The sequence below is a fragment of the Nerophis lumbriciformis genome, linkage group LG09 (assembly GCF_033978685.3).
Source record: "Nerophis lumbriciformis linkage group LG09, RoL_Nlum_v2.1, whole genome shotgun sequence".
Lineage (NCBI taxonomy): Eukaryota > Metazoa > Chordata > Actinopteri > Syngnathiformes > Syngnathidae > Nerophis > Nerophis lumbriciformis.
In genome coordinates, this window is record NC_084556.2 from 44,284,945 (window position 1) to 44,307,068 (window position 22,124).

Consider the following 22,124-nt stretch of genomic DNA (forward strand, 5'->3'; position numbering starts at 1 on the left):
AATCGCTGTCTATAGTGACGCCAAGGCTGGTGACTTTGGGACGCACATAATTTTGCAATGGTCCCAAGTCAGTGAGGGCCGGACCAAAAACTAAAATTTCCGTTTTTCCCTCATTCATTATTAAAAAATTCTGGGCTAACCAAGCCTTGATGTCGCATAGCGATGTAGACGACGTCCAGGAAACCCACAATGTGTCTACTTGGACAAATGTATGCGTCTGGATAAAACAATTCCCAACACATTAATTTTGTTTACCCTGTAAGCCCAAATCAAAACTGCTCTGAACATGGAAGACGTGGAATAAACATTTAAGAACACACATGATTGTGGCAGGCATGTGATGACTTTTGCTACAGTATAGCCTGTCTAAATGCTACATTTCATTTTCATTGGTGTTTTAGAACAAGACAGTAGCTGACATTTAGTTCATTATTTCTACTGTTTATTTTTGACATTGAACAGTTTAATAATTTAGAAACATAAACAACATGACTGCAATATATTTGTTATTTCATGCTATAAATCACAAATGGCTATTCGGATAAAGGAAGTTAGCTAATAGAATAAACCTTGTTTGTACTCTATGATTTTTGCATTCGGAGCAGTTACAAGTGGAGAGGGAGTCGAAGAGACAGATATAGGCAATAAAATCCAAGGCGGAATCCACTAAAGCAGAAACAAAAAAGAAAATGCTCGCTGCTCAAAAATTTGCCAGGAAGGTTCATGTCAGAGCCATCAAAGCAAAAATGCCAAAGTAATGTGTAAATAACTAGGTGATCCATCTGTGGCTGTGAAGTGAACACTAGTTCGGTTGTAAATACTTTATAGAGTAGGCTAACCCATGTGGTTACTGTGGATGTGAACACGAGTTGTAATTACTGTAGTGACCTAAAAAAATAGTGACTGAAACAGACTTAGTGATTCATTTGGATGAATGGAGTATATATGTATGTAAACTCTGTTGATCATTTTTCAATTCTTTAAACACTAAAACATCTTTAAAAGCCTCTTTAAATTTGCGAATTTTTGCAAAACGAGGAGCTGGCTGGACCTGCTGCTCCCAGACCCCCGGCTTATTTTCAATCTTTTTCACTAAAGTCAAATCACATGCCTGAATCAAAGCTAACTTATATAGCCCTTAATCACAAATGCCTCAAAGGGCTGCACAAGCCACAACAACATCCTCAGCTCAGATCCCACATCAGGGCAAGAAAAAAACTCACCATAATGGGAACAACGAGAAACCTTGGAAGGGACCCCAGATGTGGGAACCTCCCCTTGGGTGACCGGTGCAATGGAGGCCGAGTGGATACAGTTAACGTGAGAGTCTAGTTCATAGTAAGGCCAGCAGTGGATCCTCTTGTATGGAACAAGTCAGCACAGCCGAGACGTCACCAACTGATGCATAGAACAGCGGTCCATCTCAGGTCCCGACTTGCAACAGCTTGGAAAGCCGGCGTATCTTCTGTGGAAACTGATCTGTGGCCACCTGATCACCTCTCTACTGAGGTAGCCTCTCTAAATGTTACCTGTAGGGCATTCCATAGTACTGGAACCCGAATAGAAAACGCTCTATAACCCGCCAACTTGTTTTGGGATCTGGGAATCACTAATAAGCCGGAGTTCTTAGAACAAATATTTCTGGCCGGCACGTATGGTACCATACAAGTTAGCAAGATAAGATGGAGCTAGACTGTTTAGTATTTTATATATAAGTAATAGAACCTAAAGTAGCATCTTACGTGCACAGGAAGCTAATACAGGTGAGCCAGGAAAGGCGTAATATGATCAATATGAATAATTTACTTGAAACATATGTTATAAGCAGGATTTTGTTGAATTCCTGCAATTTTAGTATCACAGATTTCTACAGTGTAGGGCTTGTCGATATGGACCAAAACTGATACCACAGTATTTTTAGGAGGAATACCAGTATCCAATATATATTGACCGATAGATTTAAAAAAACAAAACATTAAAGGTGTTTAAGATTGCCTCAGTCTTTTATGGCTAGAAAACCAGTGTTGAGAGCACTCAGATTATTTTTGTTGTAAGTAGTAACAGAATGTGTTTATTCTTTGAAAAGTAATAAGTTAGCCGTTACTATGTCAAAGCAGTTTTCATTAATTTTGTTCATTATTGTTAGGTTTATAGCCTCATGCTCTTGCGCAGGGATGGTTGGAGCTTCTACTCGCTCACTGCTGTGAAAGCCGCTGGCTGTTAGGTTTAAGACTACTTTTCAGCCACTAAACTGCTACACTACAGTACCTTAGTTCGCACAGGCTATGGCTAGAGGAACTTTTAAACCGAGTTTGTATTTAAATATTTGACACACGGGGAGCAAGCAGCATAGAGGAGCGATAATTACCTTCTGGGCTCAGTAGCTAACAGAAGTAAGCAACAAACAGGTGAGATTAGTGACTACAAGGTGAGCTATAGGTTCGAAAGCAAATTGGTGTTTGTTTAAATAAAGCTGTTGTCACTCACCAATCGCCAAATGCAGTCCAAAGCATTTTTGGGAGTCGAAAAGTCGGCTGCCTGCTGTCATTTAAAAAAAAGAAAGAAAAAAGCCACGTCCAAGTGCGTCACAGAAGCATACGTAAACACGCAGGAGGCGCGGGTGAACCAAAGAGGGAAAAGCAGCTAAGCAGCTGCTCTGGGCCTGTCAGGCGCAACAAGAGCAAATGCCTGTGACGTAGCCACAAAATATGTTATTTTCCGGTATAGTGGTACTGTCCCAAATACATAACGCTTTCTAAAATATACCGATATTAACTATAAAACTGGTATGTCGCCCAGCCATACTGGAGGGTGTGATAATAAACTTATACCCCGACAATCCATCTACACACAGTGATGCTGCGAGTGCTCTCATATTGTTACTTACTTAGTCCGAGCTAGTGGTTGGATGTTTAGTGTGTGACTGCAGTCAAGTAATTTCCTGAGCTTCACATTTGAGCTGTATCTTGTAAGTAACGATTTGTGGTGTTTGTGTAGTGTTTTGTCGTGCAGTGGAGCCTTGAGTCTGTTTAGTATGTTATTGGATTATACAAATTGCACAATCCCAGTTTGTTAATCCTGTGTAGATGGTCACCGTGTCAGAACACCAGTGTATTGTGGGTTCAAAAGACCGGGGTGAACCTTGCAGCTTTTGGTTTTTTTAATCTGTGGAAAAAGCTACAATGTAGTTTTTGTTCTTTTAGTTGTTGAAACATGATTTGTTTTGTAACAAGCATTGCCTTCTTTGGTACCGTATCTAATAATGTCACCTGACATATTTGACTAATTTAAATAAATGTTGTGTCCAAGTCCAGTTCAGTGTAGTTGTAGGGTCAAACCCTTTTTCTTGAAGCTGTGTTGCTTTGTCTTCTGGTTGTAATAACACACATTCTCTTTCTCTGCTTTTCTTTTCATGAACAGGAAGCTAAACTGACTGACCAGCTGCCGCTCATCATCGTCTGTGACCGTTTTGACTTTGTCCATGACCTAGTCCTTTACTTGTACCGCAACAACCTGCAGAAATACATTGAGATCTATGTTCAGAAGGTAAGGCTCCATTAACTACAATGTCATGGAGAGTTTACACTTAAATGTCTCTGTTTTTAGGTGAATCCAAGTCGTCTGCCTGTTGTGGTTGGCGGTCTCTTAGATGTGGACTGCTCAGAAGATGTCATTAAGAGCCTCATTCTGGTTGTTAGGGGACAGTTTTCAACCGATGAATTGGTGGCTGAGGTGGAAAAAAGGAACAGGTACAACAACAAACATCAATTTATACACAGACTGTGGAAATCTTTTCCACCCGCGACCTATCACAGTGCACCAAAGAGGACACGCGGTCCTTTCACAATTATTCACCTGAGGAGAAGGGCACAAATCCTCACACGCGTGCGTTTTTTTCTTCTATAGGCTGAAGCTGCTGTTGCCGTGGCTGGAGTCTCGCATACATGAAGGCTGTGAGGAACCGGCTACCCACAATGCCCTGGCTAAAATCTACATTGACAGCAACAACAACCCTGAACGCTTCTTGAGGGAAAACCCGTTCTATGACAGCCGTGTAGTCGGCAAGTACTGCGAAAAGCGAGACCCGCACTTGGCCTGTGTGGCATATGAGAGGGGACAGTGTGACCAGGAGCTTATAAATGTAAGGCTGGAGTTTTCTTTTTTGCTCATCCACAATTTTTTTACCCCCTTTTCTGATATGCTGCATTAAGCTGTTTCTCCCCCCCCACACACAGGTCTGCAATGAGAACTCGCTGTTTAAGAGCTTGTCTCGTTACCTTGTTCGTCGCAAAGATCCTGAACTGTGGGCCAGCGTGCTGCTAGAGACCAACCCTTACAGACGACCACTTATTGATCAGGTTTTTCCCTTGAAATACAATAGCACTACTTTCCATTGTTGTGTGTTTGGGGGAGGGGGGTGGTAGTACAGTATGTTCTGTATATTAGGGCTGGACGATTGTGGGGAAAAAATAATAATCAGTATTATTTTTGATTGATATTGTAATCAAGATTAATAATTATGCATTAATTTGAAAACATTGGTATTTATTGTACTACCAAAACTCAACTTTAAATATAGTTTAAATTTTTTTTACATAAATTAGTGACCAATAAACCACAAATATAAAATATCAATAATAGTAACACTAAATTTAAATACCAATAGCTATGTAAAAACAATACAATTCAGTTTTTTCTGTTTTAATTGTTTTTAATTCTGTTTTTTACCTTTTACACATACGTTACCACCATAAAGTGTGTGCTTTTGTGTCAAATACAAGTTAATGAAATGTTTTAATAAATGCACAAATCCTCACATTTATTGGTGCAATACATCTTTGGACAATTTTGACCAGTATTTAAGGTCAAAGCATAATTGTGTAAATGTATAAATAAGTGCTTTAACTACATTATGCTTTAGTAAGGTACGTTTTGGAAATCTTTATTTTGTTAGCGCAGTCAGACCAAATGTGGCACACTGCGCTATTCTTGTTAAGGGAGGAAATGTGCTGCGGTTTTGTTTTCAGCTTGACTAGTAAGGAGACAATTTGAGGTTGTAAAAAAAAGAGCGCCTCTCAAGTTGTGACTGCTGTCTGTACATTAATCTTACATCGATTATGTCACTCACAACAACACAAGCAGATGAGATTTGTTGTGGGTGTTTGGATTGTTCTCGTTAGTGTTAGTTTCGTAGTTTAGTCGCTGTTTTAAGGGGCCATTTCCACATTTAGTTCAGGACGGGGCGGTTGAGTGTTTTGAAGATATATGAGCGGTTCCAGACACATTATATTCCCAAACAAATGTTCATTCTCCTCACAATGACAGTATTTCAGACACATTTATGTAAGTTTCCTTGATATTCTGCGTTTAACAGCGGATTTCCTTTAATTGGCCAATTATGTGACTCTGTCCACGGTTGTGTAAATCAATTCACTTTACTTTTTTTTTAGTTTGATTATTGATTAGGCATACTAGTGCTAGGGCTGGGTTATATGGACCAAAACTGATAGCGCGGTCATTTTAGTCCGAACACCGGTGTACCGGTATCTTTATAAAAAAAAAAAAAAGTGCAAATTGCTTAAGGTTGCCTCAGTGTTTTACGGCTAGATAACCAGTGTTGAGTACTCAGATTACTTTTGTTGTAAATTGTAACGTAATATGTTGTTTATTTTTAGAAAGTAATTAGTTTGCAGTTTTGTTAATTTTGTAGCCTCACACTTGTGGGCGGGATAGATGGATCGTCTACTAGCTCACTGCGGTGAAAGCCACCTGCTATTATGTTTAAAACTACTTTTCAGTCACCGAGCCACTATACGATAGTGGCTTAGTCTGCACAGGCTATGGGGAGAGGCACTTTTAAACCGAGGTATAGCTAAACTTTTGCGAGCAGCAGAGAGGAGCTATTTTTAGCTTCTGTGCTAAGTCACTAACAGAAGTTAACAACATAAACAGATGAGATTAGTTCTGAAAACGCTACAAGGAGAGATATAGGTTCTGAAGCAAATTGGTGTATGTGTAAATAAAGCTGTAGTCACTCATTTATCGCTAAATGCAGTTGCTGGCCAAAGCATTACATAACTCTGAAGCAATACAATTATAAAGGATATAAAGGCTTTAATGCCGCTAGCTTAATGCTAATGTACAATGAACCAGCTCATTGAGATTTTAACGGAACAAAATTGACATAAAACAGCAAGTGTATTTCTACTTTAAGGCATATATTTACCAAACTCACTACTGACTGCTAATTTTTTACTACTCCTGCCACACACACGCCACTAAGGAAGCCTGTTGCTCAAACCTCAAACTCTTCATTTTGAAACAGAACATAGTCAATATTTTGTGCAATATATTTGCAGGAGATGGGAATGCATATATCACTTAGAAGGTGAAGTGTTACTGTATCGCAAAATCTTGAAAAAAAAAAAAATATATATATATTTTTAACTTTTGGCGACCTTAAATTTACGGCCTGCCACAAGTAAATATATATATGGGAAACACTGCAGTGTACACAAAAATTACATTTTTACAGCCTTGCCACTCTCTCTAAAAAGTGACCTTGTAATACCTCCCAGGTGGTGCAGACAGCACTTTCAGAGACTCAGGACCCAGAAGAGGTGTCGGTCACAGTGAAGGCCTTCATGACTGCAGATTTACCAAATGAGCTCATTGAGTTGCTGGAGAAGATTGTGTTAGATAACTCTGTCTTCAGTGAACACAGGTGTTTACTTGCAACATTAAGGGTTCTATGTTGGGGTCCTTTCAAGTGTTGCTGAGATCGAGTGCTGAAGGGATATCTATTTTTTGCTGGCAGAAATCTACAAAATCTGTTGATTCTAACGGCGATCAAAGCTGACCGCACCCGTGTGATGGAGTACATCAACAGACTTGACAACTACGATGCTCCAGATATTGCAAACATCGCTATCAGCAATGAGCTATTTGAAGAGGCTTTTGCCATCTTTAAGAAGTTTGACGTCAACACATCTGCAGTGCAGGTGAGCCTCTATTCTTGCAGGCTGCTCAATACCTCTATTTCTTTGCTGTGTTTTGAACATCCCCTTGTTTTCTTTTCCGCAGGTGCTGATTGAACACATTAGCAACTTGGACCGAGCATATGAGTTTGCAGAGCGCTGCAATGAACCTGCTGTGTGGAGCCAACTGGCCAAGGCTCAACTGCAAAAGGGACTTGTCAAAGAGGCCATAGACTCTTACATTAAAGCCGACGACCCCTCTGCATACATGGAGGTGGTGCAGGCTGCTGATAAGAGTGGTAAGGACAAAGGTCATTGAAACAGGAAATGATCATTCAAATATGGAAATCTGGATTTATTGGGACAATTATAAATTTGCAATCAGTTTTTTTAGAAGGGTGGGGCAGACGGTTTTAGGAGATTATTGCTAAAATACATCATCTGACAGATTGTGGTCCGAGTCTGGACCCAGACGCTATGCTTTATGGACCATGTTCTACAGTCAATAAATGATTAAAATATTTTAAGGTTTGATAGGGCGCAGCTATTATATACTTTACGGTACTGGTTGATTTAATCAGAAAGTCCATTGACCAATTGCATGCGAGTCAAGCCATCTTGGGTGATACTGTCAGCCAATCAAATCATTCCAGGCGCTTAATAAAGACAGACAAAAGTTCAGAGAAGCAAAGCGAGTGACATGTAAAAATAGGATATATGGCTAAGCAGAGAAAAATAGTTACAAGTAGAACTGTAACGATAGGAACATTTCATGTCACGGTTATCGTCACCTAATACATCACGGTTATCATTATCACGGTATTAAATGTGCTCAAAAAGTAGTCATAGTGCTCAAAAGGTAGTCATAGTATTTACAGCCAAGTTTTTAACAAAATTAAATACAATGAATAAATAGTCAAACAATATACTTACTTGGCAGAAGTTATGTTCAGAGCCATATTATTTTTTAGTGTTTAAATATGTTTATCTTGTACCGTTTTAATTTGTAAACGTTTTGGTTTTTTAGTGATAAAGAAAAAAACGTGTGTTTGATGCGTTACGTCTGGTTTATGGGACGTCACGCACATTCATTTCCATTTGTCATATTCTTGTGAGTACAGTTCGATTTCTCTTTGCTAAGAGAGCATAGCCTGTAGGTTTAATGTGCACAATTGAATATCTTATTTCTTCAGACAGTAATGTGTTTATACAAGTTTAGATTGGGGAATGTCATCATTTAATGGAGAGACTATGTCTCTTATTTTTATGTTGGCATTTAAGCAAGCTAATGCTAACTCACAAATGAGCCGTGTGAGTTTATCAAAGTGTTGTCAATATTTTTTTTTACGGTAATTTGGATTTAAAACAGTTATTCAAAGCGGGGAAAGTTTTACCGTTACATTCCTAGTTGACACTAGACGAAAAGAGAAAGGACAGAGATGATGTAAAAATAAATAGACATGGTGCCGCTATTTAAGAACAGAAATTTGCGCAGAGTATTCAACCCAGAGTGCACAGACTGATTTGCGTTCAGTAATGACCTAAACAGGACAAGTGACGCTGTGAAAGTATGACATTAAGCAAGTATAAAAGCCATGAACTCTTGAGTTTTTTTACAGCCCAACGTTGCCTCAGTCACCGACAGTCATCAAAGACTCTTAAAACAACACAGCAAAACATAACAATCTAGACAAATTCAGTAGCACGGTTATGCTTTAAGTATTAAGGGTTAAATATTTAAATTTATGAAGAGTATGCATTTGGCAAACCAATTTAAATTTGTATTAGAAATAAACTAGGTAATCAATCATAATTTTACATGATCAATTCCCTACTCAAAGATAAATATGTAAAAAAATAAAATACTACAAATTACAGAAGATCCCCACTTTTGGCATGGAATAGCGAAAATCCACAAGTAATTGACACGCTCATAAAAATGTTTTGACAAGGCGTTTTCGCGTTGCCTCATGCAGAAGCTATGTTGTGTTCAAAGAGGCCAAAAAGTGGGACATCTCATCACTATAATTCAATAAATATAAAGAACGTTACCAGAAAGCACAGACATAAATATAGCAACTTTGTGGGTTGATAAATTGTACTGTACATTTTACCTGTTTTAATCAAAATCAGTTAGTGTGCATAGTGGCAAAACATGTTTAATCGCAAATATGTGGGAATCTGCTGTCCAATGTGTTGCTCAACAATTACTAATAGTTAATAAATTGCATTCAAATAACCGCTCTTCAGTACTTTAATATTCAGTACTTTAATAGGGATGGACTGTTGCACCAGAAGTGGAAGCCCAAAACATAACATTTGTTGCATTAGCTTAGCAAAACATGTCATTTTACTAATAAAAAAAAACCATAATGGAAAAGGCAAAATAAGGGGGAAAAGTGTCAGGCTTTTAGTTATGCTAAATAATTGTTTCAATGGAGTTGGGTTGAGAATGTCACAAGTTGGTTATGTTCTTATCCAAATGGATAAGAACTTTTTTTTTTGTGTCCCACAAATGGAAATTGAGCATAACGCATAAATAAATGGATGCTTTTTGTTTTAGGTAACTGGGAGGACTTGGTCAAATTCCTCCAAATGGCCCGTAAGAAGGCCCGTGAGTCCTATGTGGAGACGGAGCTGATCTTTGCTTTGGCAAAGACTAATCGTCTGGCTGAACTGGAAGAGTTCATCAACGGACCCAACAACGCTCACATTCAGCAAGTTAGTTTGTTCTCATTGAGTAAATGACCTTGTCAATGTGCTGGCTTGCTCAAAAATAAAACTGATGGTCATTATCTTTTTCCATCTTATAGGTTGGCGACCGCTGCTATGATGAGAAAATGTACGATGCCGCTAAGCTGTTATACAACAATGTCTCTAACTTTGGTCGCCTGGCTTCAACTCTCGTGCACCTGGGAGAATACCAGGCTGCCGTGGATGGTGCTCGCAAGGCCAACAGCACACGTACATGGAAGGAAGTCTGCTTCGCCTGTGTAGATGGACAGGAATTCCGACTGGCTCAGATGTGCGGCCTCCACATTGTGGTGCACGCTGATGAGCTGGAAGAGCTCATCAATTACTACCAAGTAAGCACGAAACCAACATGATGCAATAAATAAGAGTGCTGATATGAAATTAATGATCTAAATAAAAAAGGAAGGCCTTATCATTATAATGAGCTATTCCTATTGACCTGATGTCTTCCCTTCCTCTCAGGACCGCGGATATTTTGAGGAGCTGATCACGATGTTGGAGGCTGCTCTGGGACTGGAGCGTGCTCACATGGGCATGTTCACAGAGCTTGCAATACTTTACTCCAAGTTCAAACCCCAGAAGATGCGAGAACACCTGGAACTGTTCTGGTCCAGGGTCAACATCCCCAAAGTCTTGAGAGCAGCGGAACAAGCGCACCTGTGGGCCGAGCTGGTTTTTCTGTACGACAAGTACGAGGAGTTTGACAATGCCATTATCACCATGATGAATCACCCAACAGACGCCTGGAAGGAAGGACAGTTCAAGGACATCATAACTAAGGTATCTTTGACGTTCTTCTCAGGAGGTTACATACATATCCATCTTCACCCTTGTACAGTTTTTTATTTTAAGACAACAAATATGAAGTCTTTATTTGAATGAGATTACTTGAAACATTCATTTGAACAATTTGAAATTAAAATGACTTTGATGAAGTGATATACAAAATTACCATAATTCCTAATCAATGTATTCACTTATTAAGCACATCTTTAACCAATGTTTCCATACAGGTTGTATTAGTTGTGAATGATAAAATTAATTCACATGTTGCTACTTGCTCTCCCTTTTGAACCTGCCGTATAGGTGGCCAATGTTGAGCTGTACTACAAAGCCATCCAATTCTATTTGGAGTTCAAACCCTTGTTACTGAACGATCTTCTTATAGTGCTGTCTCCACGACTGGACCACTCTCGTGCGGTCAACTTTTTTAGCAAGGTACCCTTTTCTCCTTTCTTTCACATGACCACTTGTTTGGCCCTGAGATGATCATGTGTTGGTTCCGTAGGTGAAACAGCTGCCACTGGTGAAGCCCTACCTGCGTTCAGTGCAGAACCACAACAACAAGTCTGTCAATGAAGCACTTAACAACCTCTTCATCACAGAAGAGGACTATCAGGTGAGCAAGCTGCGTTGTCTGTGTGACTTTTGTGCTGTGAAGAAACCTCATTCAGATGTGTCATTTTGTAAATGTCCCTTTTTAAAGGCTCTGAGGACATCCATAGATGCCTATGACAACTTCGACAACATCTCACTGGCACAGCGTTTGGAGAAGCATGAGCTGATTGAGTTCAGAAGAATTGCCGCATATCTCTTTAAGGGCAACAACCGCTGGAAACAGAGTGTGGAACTTTGTAAGAAGGACAAGCTCTACAAGGTGCTTTGTTCAGCCATGCAACACACATACCTGATGTTTGGGTTTGTGATAACTACCGGTAATTCAAATGACTTGGCTATTCCTGACCCTGCCTGTGTCACTTGCTCCCTGCAGGATGCCATGCAGTACGCATCAGAGTCTAAGGACACAGAGCTGGCAGAGGAGCTGCTGTCGTGGTTCCTGCAGGAGAACAAGAAGGAGTGTTTTGCTGCCTGCTTGTTCTCCTGCTATGACCTGTTGCGGCCCGACGTGGTGCTGGAGACTTCGTGGAGGCACAACATCATGGACTTTTCCATGCCGTACTTCATCCAGGTTATGAGAGAATACCTCAGTAAGGTGGGTCACTTGCGTCACATTTTTATTTGTATAATATACACCCTTTCAACTGTTCAAGATTCAAATGCAGACACAATAACATAAGGCTTTGAGTCAGCGCTGTCTTTTTCCATCAAGGGGCACATTCTGAAAATTCAAAAGATGCGACGGCCATTTTGACCATTTTTATTTAGTAAACAAAGCCTGTATATCAGCCTTTGCCCCCCCAATTTTTTTGTATTTCTAGAAAGTGCCACAGACCAATACAAAATGATCTGCGAGTTGCAAATTGCCCAACACTTTGCTCATATACAGTATGTACGTTTCACCTGTATCAGACAAAAAGGCAGTGTGTTCTTCAGAATACAGTGGTTAGTATTGCTTTTTATTGCACCATAAACATGACCCAAAATGCTTTTGTTTACGGTCAACCAATTTCAGCTTCCGAGCCACTTTTTGCACGAGGGAAACATTAGTAACTGTCCTCTATGCTGCACGTCTTCTCTTGCAGGTTGATGCGATTGAGGCGCAGGTGAACATTCACTGCACATTTGGATTGAACTATGAGGATTGCAGCATTTATCATGCATGTGTTTATTTTGTAGACAACCCAAACTTTCAACACCAGCTTAGCATAAGTCTGAAGATGTCCTTAACATGAATGGTGATAAAAAAAAATGTTGCATACGTTATCTCAAACTGGCTATACTGTAGCTAGAAAGGTTACGTCACATTTGGACTTTTAATTTTAAATATATCTCGTGTTAAAACTATATATTTGCAGCATTAGTGCCACATAAACTGCATGATCAACATCTTGGCTTTGAAATAATCAAATGTAATCACATTTGTAGTCAATTCAGCAAACATGCTACAGCATTTGTGAGCTGTCCTACATGAGCATACACAGCATGAAGGCTCTATTAAACCTTTGGACGTCTACTCGCATGAGCATGTGTGACAACATGAATATTGACAGTTTGCAGCAACTTATTTTCTTAATTTGAAGTGCAGGCCTGATTTGTCCCCTCCTTCCACCAAACTTAAGACGTGCATGGCCACTCCTGTTCGCACTGTTGCTTCAGCTTGAAATAAGTTGAATGGCTAATGGAGATTTTGATTACATCATTATGCACTTAAAAATGAACAGAATTTCATGAACAGCATTACAATGATGCACCTTTTTGGCCAACACGACATCCAGAACTTTCTGGCCTTTTTAGTGGATACATACGAGAGATGTATTTTTTAGGTCTGCTGAACATCGTTTGCCTTTTGTTTTCTTCAAGCACGTGTTCTATATCTTATAGGTGGACAAGCTTGAAACCTCTGAGTCGCTAAGGAAAGAAGAGGAGCAAGCAACAGAGACACAACCTATCGTCTATGGTAACAACCCTAATTAATACCTTTTTGACTGTGAGCCAAAAACAAACATGGCTTCACTGGCTCCCCTTTCACTATATGGTGTATTGGGTGTAGGGATGTAATTATAAGCGGTATTAATGATAACAGTGCTGAAACTTCTGACGGTTAGTATTACCTTATTAAATTTAAATTATTGAAAAACTGACTAAAAGCCGTATTTTGATACTCACAGCTCATAGCTTAAATGCTAACATGAATAAATTTTCCCACATTAAGGATCGACACACCACAAGCTAAACGTACATAAACACATTACTGTTTGAGAAACTAAGATATTTAATTGTGCACGATGAACCTACAGGCTGTGCTCTCTTAGAAAAGAGTGATCGATCCATACTCAAAGGAATATGACACAAATATGTTGGTTTTTTTTGCAACTGGAGCATTTCCCAGCTGCATTCGGGCGGAAGGCGGAGTTCACCCTGGACAAGTTGCCTCACACTCGCATTCACACACACGGGCAAATTTAGTGTTGCCAATCAACCTATCCCCAGATGCATCTCTTTGAAGAGTATCCGGAAAGAACAAAAAAAATTTAAACACTCAAATATGGCTCTTAAAAATACAGAACAATAAATTATTTTTCTTCTGCCAAGAAAGTATATTGTATGTCATTTTTTAAAGAGTACTTTATGAGCACATCCAACAATACCGGTCCTGACTGTCCTTCTTCCATATGCTTTAAACGACTGCTCAAGAGTACCCAAACTTCTTCCATCAGCAAGGCTAGAGATCATCCCCAATAGACTTCAATGTCTTCTGTTGGCAACAACAGTGTGGTCGGAAGGAACGACCTTCACTTCATTTTTCGGACAATTGACTGAAGAAAGGGGCTGAGCTGTCAGCTCATTACCGCTTGATGAAATGGATTAGATGGTGCGGGATGATACTGGATAGACCAAACGTGGCTTGTAGGACGCCCACCAGGTTTTGGTTCTGGTTGAAGTACAAATATTTAATTGAGGCTGTGGAGCACAATTTTTGGTCAGCTTAGAATAGGTTCTTGAAAACTGTCATGACATCTCAGAAAAAAAAATATATTGGACACACTGCATCTCCTTTCTATGTCAGTGTGAACTTTATTTGGTGGTGACACCATCAGGCGTCGCTGATTCCCGTGAGCTTTACGCATAGCGGGAATAGTGTGTAGGAACAAAATCTTTTATGCATACAGCTTCTCTAAAGAAAATACCACAGTTGTGGTGAAAGTTGTGTGTACATTTCACCCCTGCTGACTTAACTATTTTGTGCACAGCTACCTTTAAAACCTAGGCCCTTGGTGGGAAAGCTGCTAGTCCAACCTAAGCAACAGGAATTCAAACATAGTTTGATTCTGGTCGTGGAACACAGGAGCAACTCTTCACCTTTGCAAGGTTACTATTGTGGCTGCATAGTGGGTCGTGTCCTGTAGGGTGTGCTCTAGGACTACGGATTTATAAGCGAATGCTTCAAGGACTGGGGTGTCCACATACAGTACTTAAACTCATCTGATACTGGAACCACCACAGCCAGCATTACTGCTTTGTGTTGTGACAAAGAACATAATCTTGACTTCACCCTTTTTTTAAATGTTCAATTCTTCTTGTCAGTGTTACTGCGGGGCATTACAAAGTATTAAATGGATTTGTTCGAAAATTAAGGCATTAAATGGCATTAAAAAGCATTAAATACGATTTCCAGCGGCATTACAAAATGTAATACGATTGTAGGACTGGGCCTATAGTCAATAAGTCAATCAAACAATAAATGAAAATAACTTAACATTGGTCATCAATTAATTGCTCTGTTTCTTTTCTTCATGTTTGGCTTCCAAACTGTCTTTTGACAGCGTGAAAACGCTGCCTCCATAGCGGCCAATCTGCTGGATGGCACAATCAAACAGCTTTGCCATTCTTTGGTCACTGTAAGCGTGCAGCCCCTAACTGTTACCATGTCATATTAATGAAGAAGCTGAGCTTGTTAATACACAACTCCTTTATTTCAGTCGTCTCCAGGTCAACGCACATGAGCTAAATTGGCCAACACACCACGTGGCATAGGATGAACAACCAAGGCAATTTTCGCAACAGACCACAACTTTTATTTTCTGACATTCCTGCAGTAAATTAATACAAGTTTGTTTTAGCTGCCTGACACTTTATACATAACTTGCTATCTAGTGTACTCCTTTTAAACAATTGTGAGGCTGTAAAATACAATCTGATCAGTATGTTAAATTGACCCATCTTATTTCTACAGTAAAGCATCTGAAGGGCTTATTGGCATTTTTTTTCAAATATCAGTCTTTTTCTAAAATGTCCATATCAGTCATCAATTTCCGAAACCCATGCATCATTTGCATTTGTAGTATGATCATTTATTATTCCATAAAACCTTTTCACTATTTTTTAAATATTGTATCCAGAATAAAAATGTATCCTCATATTTTCAGAGCATATGCATTTATAGAGCATGTTTTAAAATGTATAACATTTTAAAAAATTACTTCTGGGTATATTTGATCAATTCATTCAGAACTGGATGTTTATTTCAGGGCAGCACGGTGGAAGAGGGGTTAGTGCGTCTGCCTCACAATACGAAGGCGCTGAGTAGTCTGGGGTTCAATCCCAGGCTCGGGATCTTTCTGTGTGGAGTTTGCATGTTCTCCCCGTGACTGCGTGGGTTCCCTCCGGGTACTCCGGCTTCTTCCCACCTCCAAAGACATGCACCTGGGGATAGGTTGATTGGCAACACTAAATTGGCCCTAGTGTGTGAATGTGAGTGTGAATGTTGTCTGTCTATCTGTGTTGGCCCTGCGATGAGGTGGCGACTTGTCCAGGGTGTACCCCGCCTTCCGCCCGATTGTAGCTGAGATAGGCTCCAGCGCCCCCCGCGACCCCTAAGGGAATAAGCGGTAGAAAATGGATGGATGGATGTTTATTTCAAGGGCTTAAGTGCAGTTCACCTTTAATCATTTTAATTGAAGGTACATTGTGATGATTGACATGCGGAACTTTTTAATTGACTATTGTCTATGGCCGTTGGGCTCGGTCAAAACACCGGATGCTTGCAATGCTACATCCTGTGAACGTGCCCATGCTTTGGCGAAAGCGGGAAAATTAATACATGTAGGGAAAATGGCAGATTTAAATAAAAGTGGCTGGCTGGCTAACTTTTCAAAACTTTGTTCAAGCCAGTTGAGGTGCAAAATCACACCTCCAAACTTTGCTCAATGGGCATCAATGCAGTGAAATCACATGTTATTAGCTAATCACTAGTCGGCTATTAAAGGCAGGCAGCAGTTAACGATGCCAAATGTCTTTGGCGTGACCAACAAAGCCACTTTTGCTGTTGCCATCCCAAAAGTGCTGCTGCTGCTAAAATAAATAAATACAAATTCTCGGATGAAACAGTCTTGTCAGTCAATTTTAATTCACTAGATAGTAACAGTTAATGTAAACTTTTCAACTATTCAAGATTAATTGTCAAAAGTTTGTGTGTACAGACAATTGTAAGCTTCTGACTATATATAATAGGTTGTATGCGATAGACCATGGGCATTAAAATTAAGTGGCATTAAAAATGGCATTGAAAAGCATTAATTAGATTTGCGGATACCTGTTGAAACTCTTTTATTGTATCTGAACAATGTGCCAGTAAACTAGCTGCTGCACTTTGGACAGGAGTAAATGTCTACCGTATTTTTCGGATTATTAGTCGCAGTTTTTTTCATAGTTTGGCCATGTCATATACTCCGGAGCGACTTATGTGTGAAATTAACACATTACCGTAAAATATCAAATAATATTATTTTCTAATTCACGGAAGAGACGAAGCAAAATGTCAGCAATCGTCACACACACCTCAACCAATAAGAATTTGGCGGGGGAGGGTCATAGCAGAAGTGCATTGTGGGTCATGGGATGCTAACTGCTATATGCTACTGCAGTAGCTATTAAAATGGATCATTTCTACATTGGCGGTAACTTACAAAAACTGAACAAAAATGGCACCGAAAAGGAAATCATATACTGCAGATTACAAGCCGGACGTAGTGAAATATGCAGCAGAAAACGGCGATCGAGCAGCAGAAAGAAAGGACGCTAGTGGCGCATACCAGGAGCGACAACAAGGAAGAAGATTTCATCGGATTTAGCGATCAGGAGTGACAGATTGTTTGGTAAACGTATAGCATGTTCTATATGTTGTAGTTATTTGAATGACTCTTACCATAATATGTTACGTTAACATACCAGGCACGTTCTCAGTTGGTTATTTATGCGTCATATAACGTACACTTATTCAGCCTGTTGTTCACTATTCTTTATTTATTTTAAATTGCCTTTCAAATGTCTATTCTTGGTGTTGGATTTTATCAAATAAATTTCCCCCAAAAATGCGACTTAAACTCCAGTGCGATTTATGTTTTTTTCCTTCTTTATTATGCATTTTCGGCCGGTGCGATTTATACTCTGGAGCGATTTATAATCCGAAAAATACGGTACATGTGTTTGTGGACACGTCACAAGCGTAATTATATTTTTATGTTACTTTGCAGGCACGCCCCAGCTGATGCTGACAGCAGGCCCCAGTGTACCCGTACCGCCTCAACAAGCATATGGATACGGCTACCAGGCACCTGCAGCTTACGGTCAGCCCGCCGCTGCGCCAGGCTTTGGTTACGGCATGTAAAGAATCTCCTAGCTTTCCTCCACAGGCAGGCTGGAGCTAGCATCCATCCACAGTGCTTCACCATACCCTTGTCTGTCTCTGCCCCTACATGAGCACAAACTAGGGATCATACGAAAACCTTCCTTTTTTTCTACTTTTCTCCCTTAAAGCTTTCATGAAGGACTCTTGTTTTTTTTTGTCAAAGATTTAATCACAAAGATGAATATTCTCACATTCCGTTTGGATTAATTTCTTCTATGTCGTTAGAAAGGTGAAAGGTTTATGTAGAATAGGGTGGGCGGCAAGAAGAAGAGCGAGTTCTCTTCTGGGTAAAAGAAAAAGGGTCTGTTGTGATGAAGCACCTGATTTGCACTCAGTAGTGAGAAGAAATTATTGTAGAAGTTTCCTTTTCTTGTGTGAGCAGCATTCTCTGACTAAAACACATTTAATATTGTATATTCTATTTGATCATGTGACCACCACAGCCCACAAACACTACATTTGTCCCACTCACGTCCCCCTGATTTGTTTCAAGGTGGACTCCTTCCAGTCTATGCAGGACTTTGTACATCCACACTGTCATCATGGCGATATCAAGGCGCTTATAAAACGCAACATTCCGACTCTTAGCTGTAATTGTGCTTGACAAATATGGTAGTTGACACACGTCACATGATCTGGTGGTCATTTCAAGTACATCTAGCAAACAAACCAATCATTTGCTCCTTTTTCATTGTATAATCTTGAACCATCCTAGAAAGAAATTGTGCATAACCAGGATGAGAATGAATGAAAAAAACCTTTTGTTTTCCACTAAAAATAAAAGCTTCTGGTTTGTCAAAGTCTTTTAGTAAATCATCAATTGTCAATTTTTATTGACCAATGTATTGATCACATCTTAAAATGAATGTTGATTTATGTCCAACATGAGTAGAATGACACATATTAAAAAAAACTGTACAACGTATTCCAGTATTTCTACCATAATTAACTATTTCACATTTAGAACCACTCACCTGTAGCAGTATGACATCTAACAATGCTTATGAAATACACAAAATGGGCAAAAAGTTGATATGCATTAAAATAGAGCATTGTGGTACTTTTTTGGTATCAATAATTCAGCTTTTTCTCCATGTTGTGCGGTTTTGCTCTTCTTTCCAATTTTACTTTTTCAAAAGGTTTTCCATTTCTACAATGTACCACAAGCCAATAAAACAACAAACCATAATATGCATAAAGCTTACATGTTCCAAGTTCTACACAATACAAACATTTACAATGATTCATCAATCATAGGTTGAATTGTATTTTTTGTTAAAGGCTTCCTGGGAGGAGGTTGTGGTAAAATTTCCACATCCAAAATTATTCCTACTTCAAATTATGTAGAAAACATGTTTTACACAATAACACAACTTCTTGGGCATTTCCAGGTACCGGTAAAGATACATATCTAACATCAAATTTGGGCAATTACGATTAATTTGGTGCCTAACTACTAAATTGGGGCGACATGGTATAGTGGGTAGAGCAACCGTGCCAGAAACCTGAGGGTTGCAGGTTCGCTCCCCGCCTCTTACCATCCAAAAAAAATCGCTGCCATTGTGTCCTTGGGCGGGACACTTCACCCTTTGCCCCCGGTGCCACTCACACCGGTGAACTGAATGATGAATGACAGGTGGTGGTCGGAGGGGCAGTTGGCGCAAATTGCAGCCACGCTTCCGTCAGTCTACCCCAGGGCAGCTGTGGCTATGAAAGTAGCTTACCACCACCAGGTGTGAATGATTGATGGGTTCTACATGTAAAGCGACTTTGGGTACTTAGAAAAGCGCTATATAAATCCCAGTTATTTTTTTTTTTAAATTATAAATTTAGTAATTATTTAAAATTTAGTTTGCTAAGGTCAAATAACTTAAACATAGTAGACATTTTCCTTAAGTCTGTAGATGTTGAAGTTACACGTGTGTAACTGTATTGTCAAAACACATTTTCAACCATCAGCTTGCTTTTAATGGCCATCAACATATGGTAAAATAACATTGGTAAAACGATATCAGATGTGACAACTTGTAATTTTTAACATAAAGCTAAGATGCTAATCTTCAATTGTATTGGTTTTAGCCAACTGTTTTCAAGTAGTGCTTCTGTAAAATGTCTGCTCCAAAATTAGTTCGCTGAGTAAGAGGTGAGCGTGCTGGGCAGCGAGCTAAAATCCTGAGCTGTTGCAAGGCAGTTTGATATGGCACATGCTACACTGCTTACATTAAGAAAAAAAAAATATTTCTTCTCTGAAAATGTGAACATTCACATCTGCTTTTTAATAAACCAATACAAGACCATTTTACATATTCTTCAGTTAACAAGTACAATTTCTTATTTCAGCTTGGTAAAGGATATATCATTTTTTGTTGAACTCCAGAACTTCTGCTCAAAGTTCATAAAATACATTGCAGTAAAAGGCCTGTAGAGTAGACACATCTGTTGCAGCAAGTAACGTTTCCTCAAAACTATTTCACACTGTAAAATGAAGGATGAACTGCATGTGTTGATTGTAAATACATTTTCAATACAATTTTTTCTGTATGCCACCTCCAAACCTATATTATAAAAGTCTAACCATGAACCGCTTCATAGAATAAAAAATGACAGACAAGTTAATTCAATTGTTGGACTCAAGAAACACTTTGAACTAACAAAGTGTGACCAATGACCATTGATGGTAAAGTAATCCCAGCAAAGTAATGGAGTACTAGTAAAATTAAAGGCCACAATAAGACTACTTTATCTAGAGAGATGTTCACTAACTGGCAGAAATGCAACAGTTGAGCCAGGTTTATGATTGTGGTTTGCAGAGGTGGAGAACAAACTCATGTAATTAAAGTCATCAAAATATTAAACTTTTTCCAACAGCAAGACATGACACGTCTTCTCTTGTATGAAAGACAGAACTGTTTTATGCAGGAAGTTCAGTAAAGCTTCAAGTCTCCAGTGATTTTGTCAATGAGACCAGCGGGGCCTGGGCCGATACCAAGCACTGTGCGAGAGCCGGGAGCAATTTGTGTCCTCCCTGCATCCTGGATCAGACTCACAGGGAGTCCCACTTCGTTGGCGTGACCCAGAAGATGAATGAGGGTGTCCTCGTCAGGAGACTTGACCACCACCTTGGGCTGGCCGCAGTACTCCCACTGTTTGAGCAGGTCTGGGTTTCTGCGCTGGACCTGTTTGTAGGCCGCCACCGCGGCATGGGCGCACTGAGCTGCCACCTTGCCTTTACCCATCTTCAGATCGTTCCGGACCACCAGGATCATCTTGAACTCTCCTCCTTCTCCCATCACGCTCGCCTCACCACAACCATTTCCCATAACCGCCTTCAGGCTTTTGGAGGTTTGACCCAATCGGGACCGTAGTTGCCAACCCAGAAAGATCCCACAGCCGAGTCCTGTGACCACACCCAAGGCCATTGGACCACAAAGCACGTCCATGTTTGAAACCTGCAACATCAAAGTATAATTTGTAATGAGATTTCCCTCCCAACAGGAAGAAACATTATTAGGCTTTTATTTAACGTCTAACTTTTTATGAAGTCATTGAACATTAAGTATTATTTAATGCAGCTATGTAATTCGTTACTATCTACTCACTTTATTTTCGATCCTGTTACTTAGCATTACTTGCACTTAGTAGATGCTAACACCACGTCAACAAAACATCTTTAAAACAAGAACATCAAAGTTAAATCATTTACTTGTCACAATGCATCCATCAACGTCATTAGATTTAATCTAGAAGTTTTGCACAGTTGCAAAGAATTACTCACCTAAAATGTTCCAACACGCCGACCACAGCGGAAGTGGGTTTTCCTTGTGTCACAGACCGGAAATCAGTACATTTATGTTACTGCCCCCCGCAGGTTGTATCGAGTCAGTGAATAAGGGCGTTTGTAAAACTGACGGTAAAACGCAGCCGATAATACCCGGATGTTGTAGCTTTCAAAATGAAACTAAAGCTAACATTTACAACAATGTGACATTATAAAGCACAATTACAATGTTAGAACTGAAAAAAAAATGAAGGCAATTAAGCAAAGTAAAATATAAATGACAAATGATGCGTAAACAAAATAAAAATAAAGAAGTGTTCTTTGATTTGATTTGATTTTATACTGCATTATTGTATATTGCAGTGACGTGCAGTCACTGGAGGCAGGTGAGGCGGGGCCTCACGTGCCATCATGGAAAGAAAAAAAATGTAAAAAGAAAAAAATAATCATTAAATTGTTATATGTATTCAGTGATTATACTATAAAGTTATTTTCCATTTAACTTCACCAGTTTTAGATTATTTTT

At 39.5% G+C, this 22,124-nt stretch overlaps 2 protein-coding genes across 4 annotated transcripts in view; one reads left to right on the forward strand and one right to left on the reverse strand.

The window, feature by feature from the left end:
- cltca (clathrin, heavy chain a (Hc)) overlaps positions 1–18,620 on the forward strand; it is a 73,063-nt gene extending 54,443 nt beyond the window's left edge. The window contains exons 15-30 of the mRNA XM_061963087.2: positions 3,421–3,546; positions 3,607–3,749; positions 3,907–4,141; positions 4,236–4,358; positions 6,579–6,724; positions 6,818–7,001; positions 7,084–7,276; positions 9,541–9,698; positions 9,791–10,063; positions 10,194–10,511; positions 10,818–10,949; positions 11,020–11,130; positions 11,218–11,388; positions 11,503–11,724; positions 13,014–13,089; positions 17,666–18,620. Of these exons, the coding sequence (XP_061819071.1) occupies positions 3,421–3,546; positions 3,607–3,749; positions 3,907–4,141; positions 4,236–4,358; positions 6,579–6,724; positions 6,818–7,001; positions 7,084–7,276; positions 9,541–9,698; positions 9,791–10,063; positions 10,194–10,511; positions 10,818–10,949; positions 11,020–11,130; positions 11,218–11,388; positions 11,503–11,724; positions 13,014–13,089; positions 17,666–17,799 (2,745 nt within the window). The 3' untranslated portion in view covers positions 17,800–18,620. The remainder of the gene's footprint in view (positions 1–3,420; positions 3,547–3,606; positions 3,750–3,906; positions 4,142–4,235; positions 4,359–6,578; positions 6,725–6,817; positions 7,002–7,083; positions 7,277–9,540; positions 9,699–9,790; positions 10,064–10,193; positions 10,512–10,817; positions 10,950–11,019; positions 11,131–11,217; positions 11,389–11,502; positions 11,725–13,013; positions 13,090–17,665) is intronic.
- A 1,457-nt stretch (positions 18,621–20,077) lies between these two features.
- ptrh2 (peptidyl-tRNA hydrolase 2) lies at positions 20,078–21,707 on the reverse strand. 3 transcript variants are annotated; one of them, XM_061963088.1, is made up of 3 exons: positions 21,596–21,687; positions 21,420–21,488; positions 20,078–21,269 (listed from the first exon to the last, which is right to left on the reverse strand). In XM_061963088.1, the coding sequence occupies exons 2-3, from the start codon at positions 21,444–21,446 to the stop codon at positions 20,745–20,747; spliced, it is 552 nt and encodes a 183-aa protein (XP_061819072.1). In that variant the 5' UTR covers positions 21,447–21,488; positions 21,596–21,687; the 3' UTR covers positions 20,078–20,744. The 3 variants fall into 3 exon arrangements, with proteins under 3 accessions (XP_061819072.1, XP_061819073.1, XP_061819074.1); XM_061963089.1 differs by lacking the exon at positions 21,420–21,488 and having other exon boundaries at positions 21,596–21,707; XM_061963090.1 differs by lacking the exons at positions 21,420–21,488; positions 21,596–21,687 and adding an exon at positions 21,524–21,591.
- Between the last annotated feature and the right edge of the window lie 417 nt (positions 21,708–22,124).

Coding starts and splice junctions, on each gene's coding strand:
- ptrh2 (XM_061963088.1), bottom strand. CDS start 21,446: ATGCTAAGTAACAGGATCGAAAATAAA. Junction 21,270..21,419: donor GTAACAGGATCGAAAATAAA/GTGAGTAGATAG, acceptor TTGATGTTGCAG/GTTTCAAACATGGACGTGCT.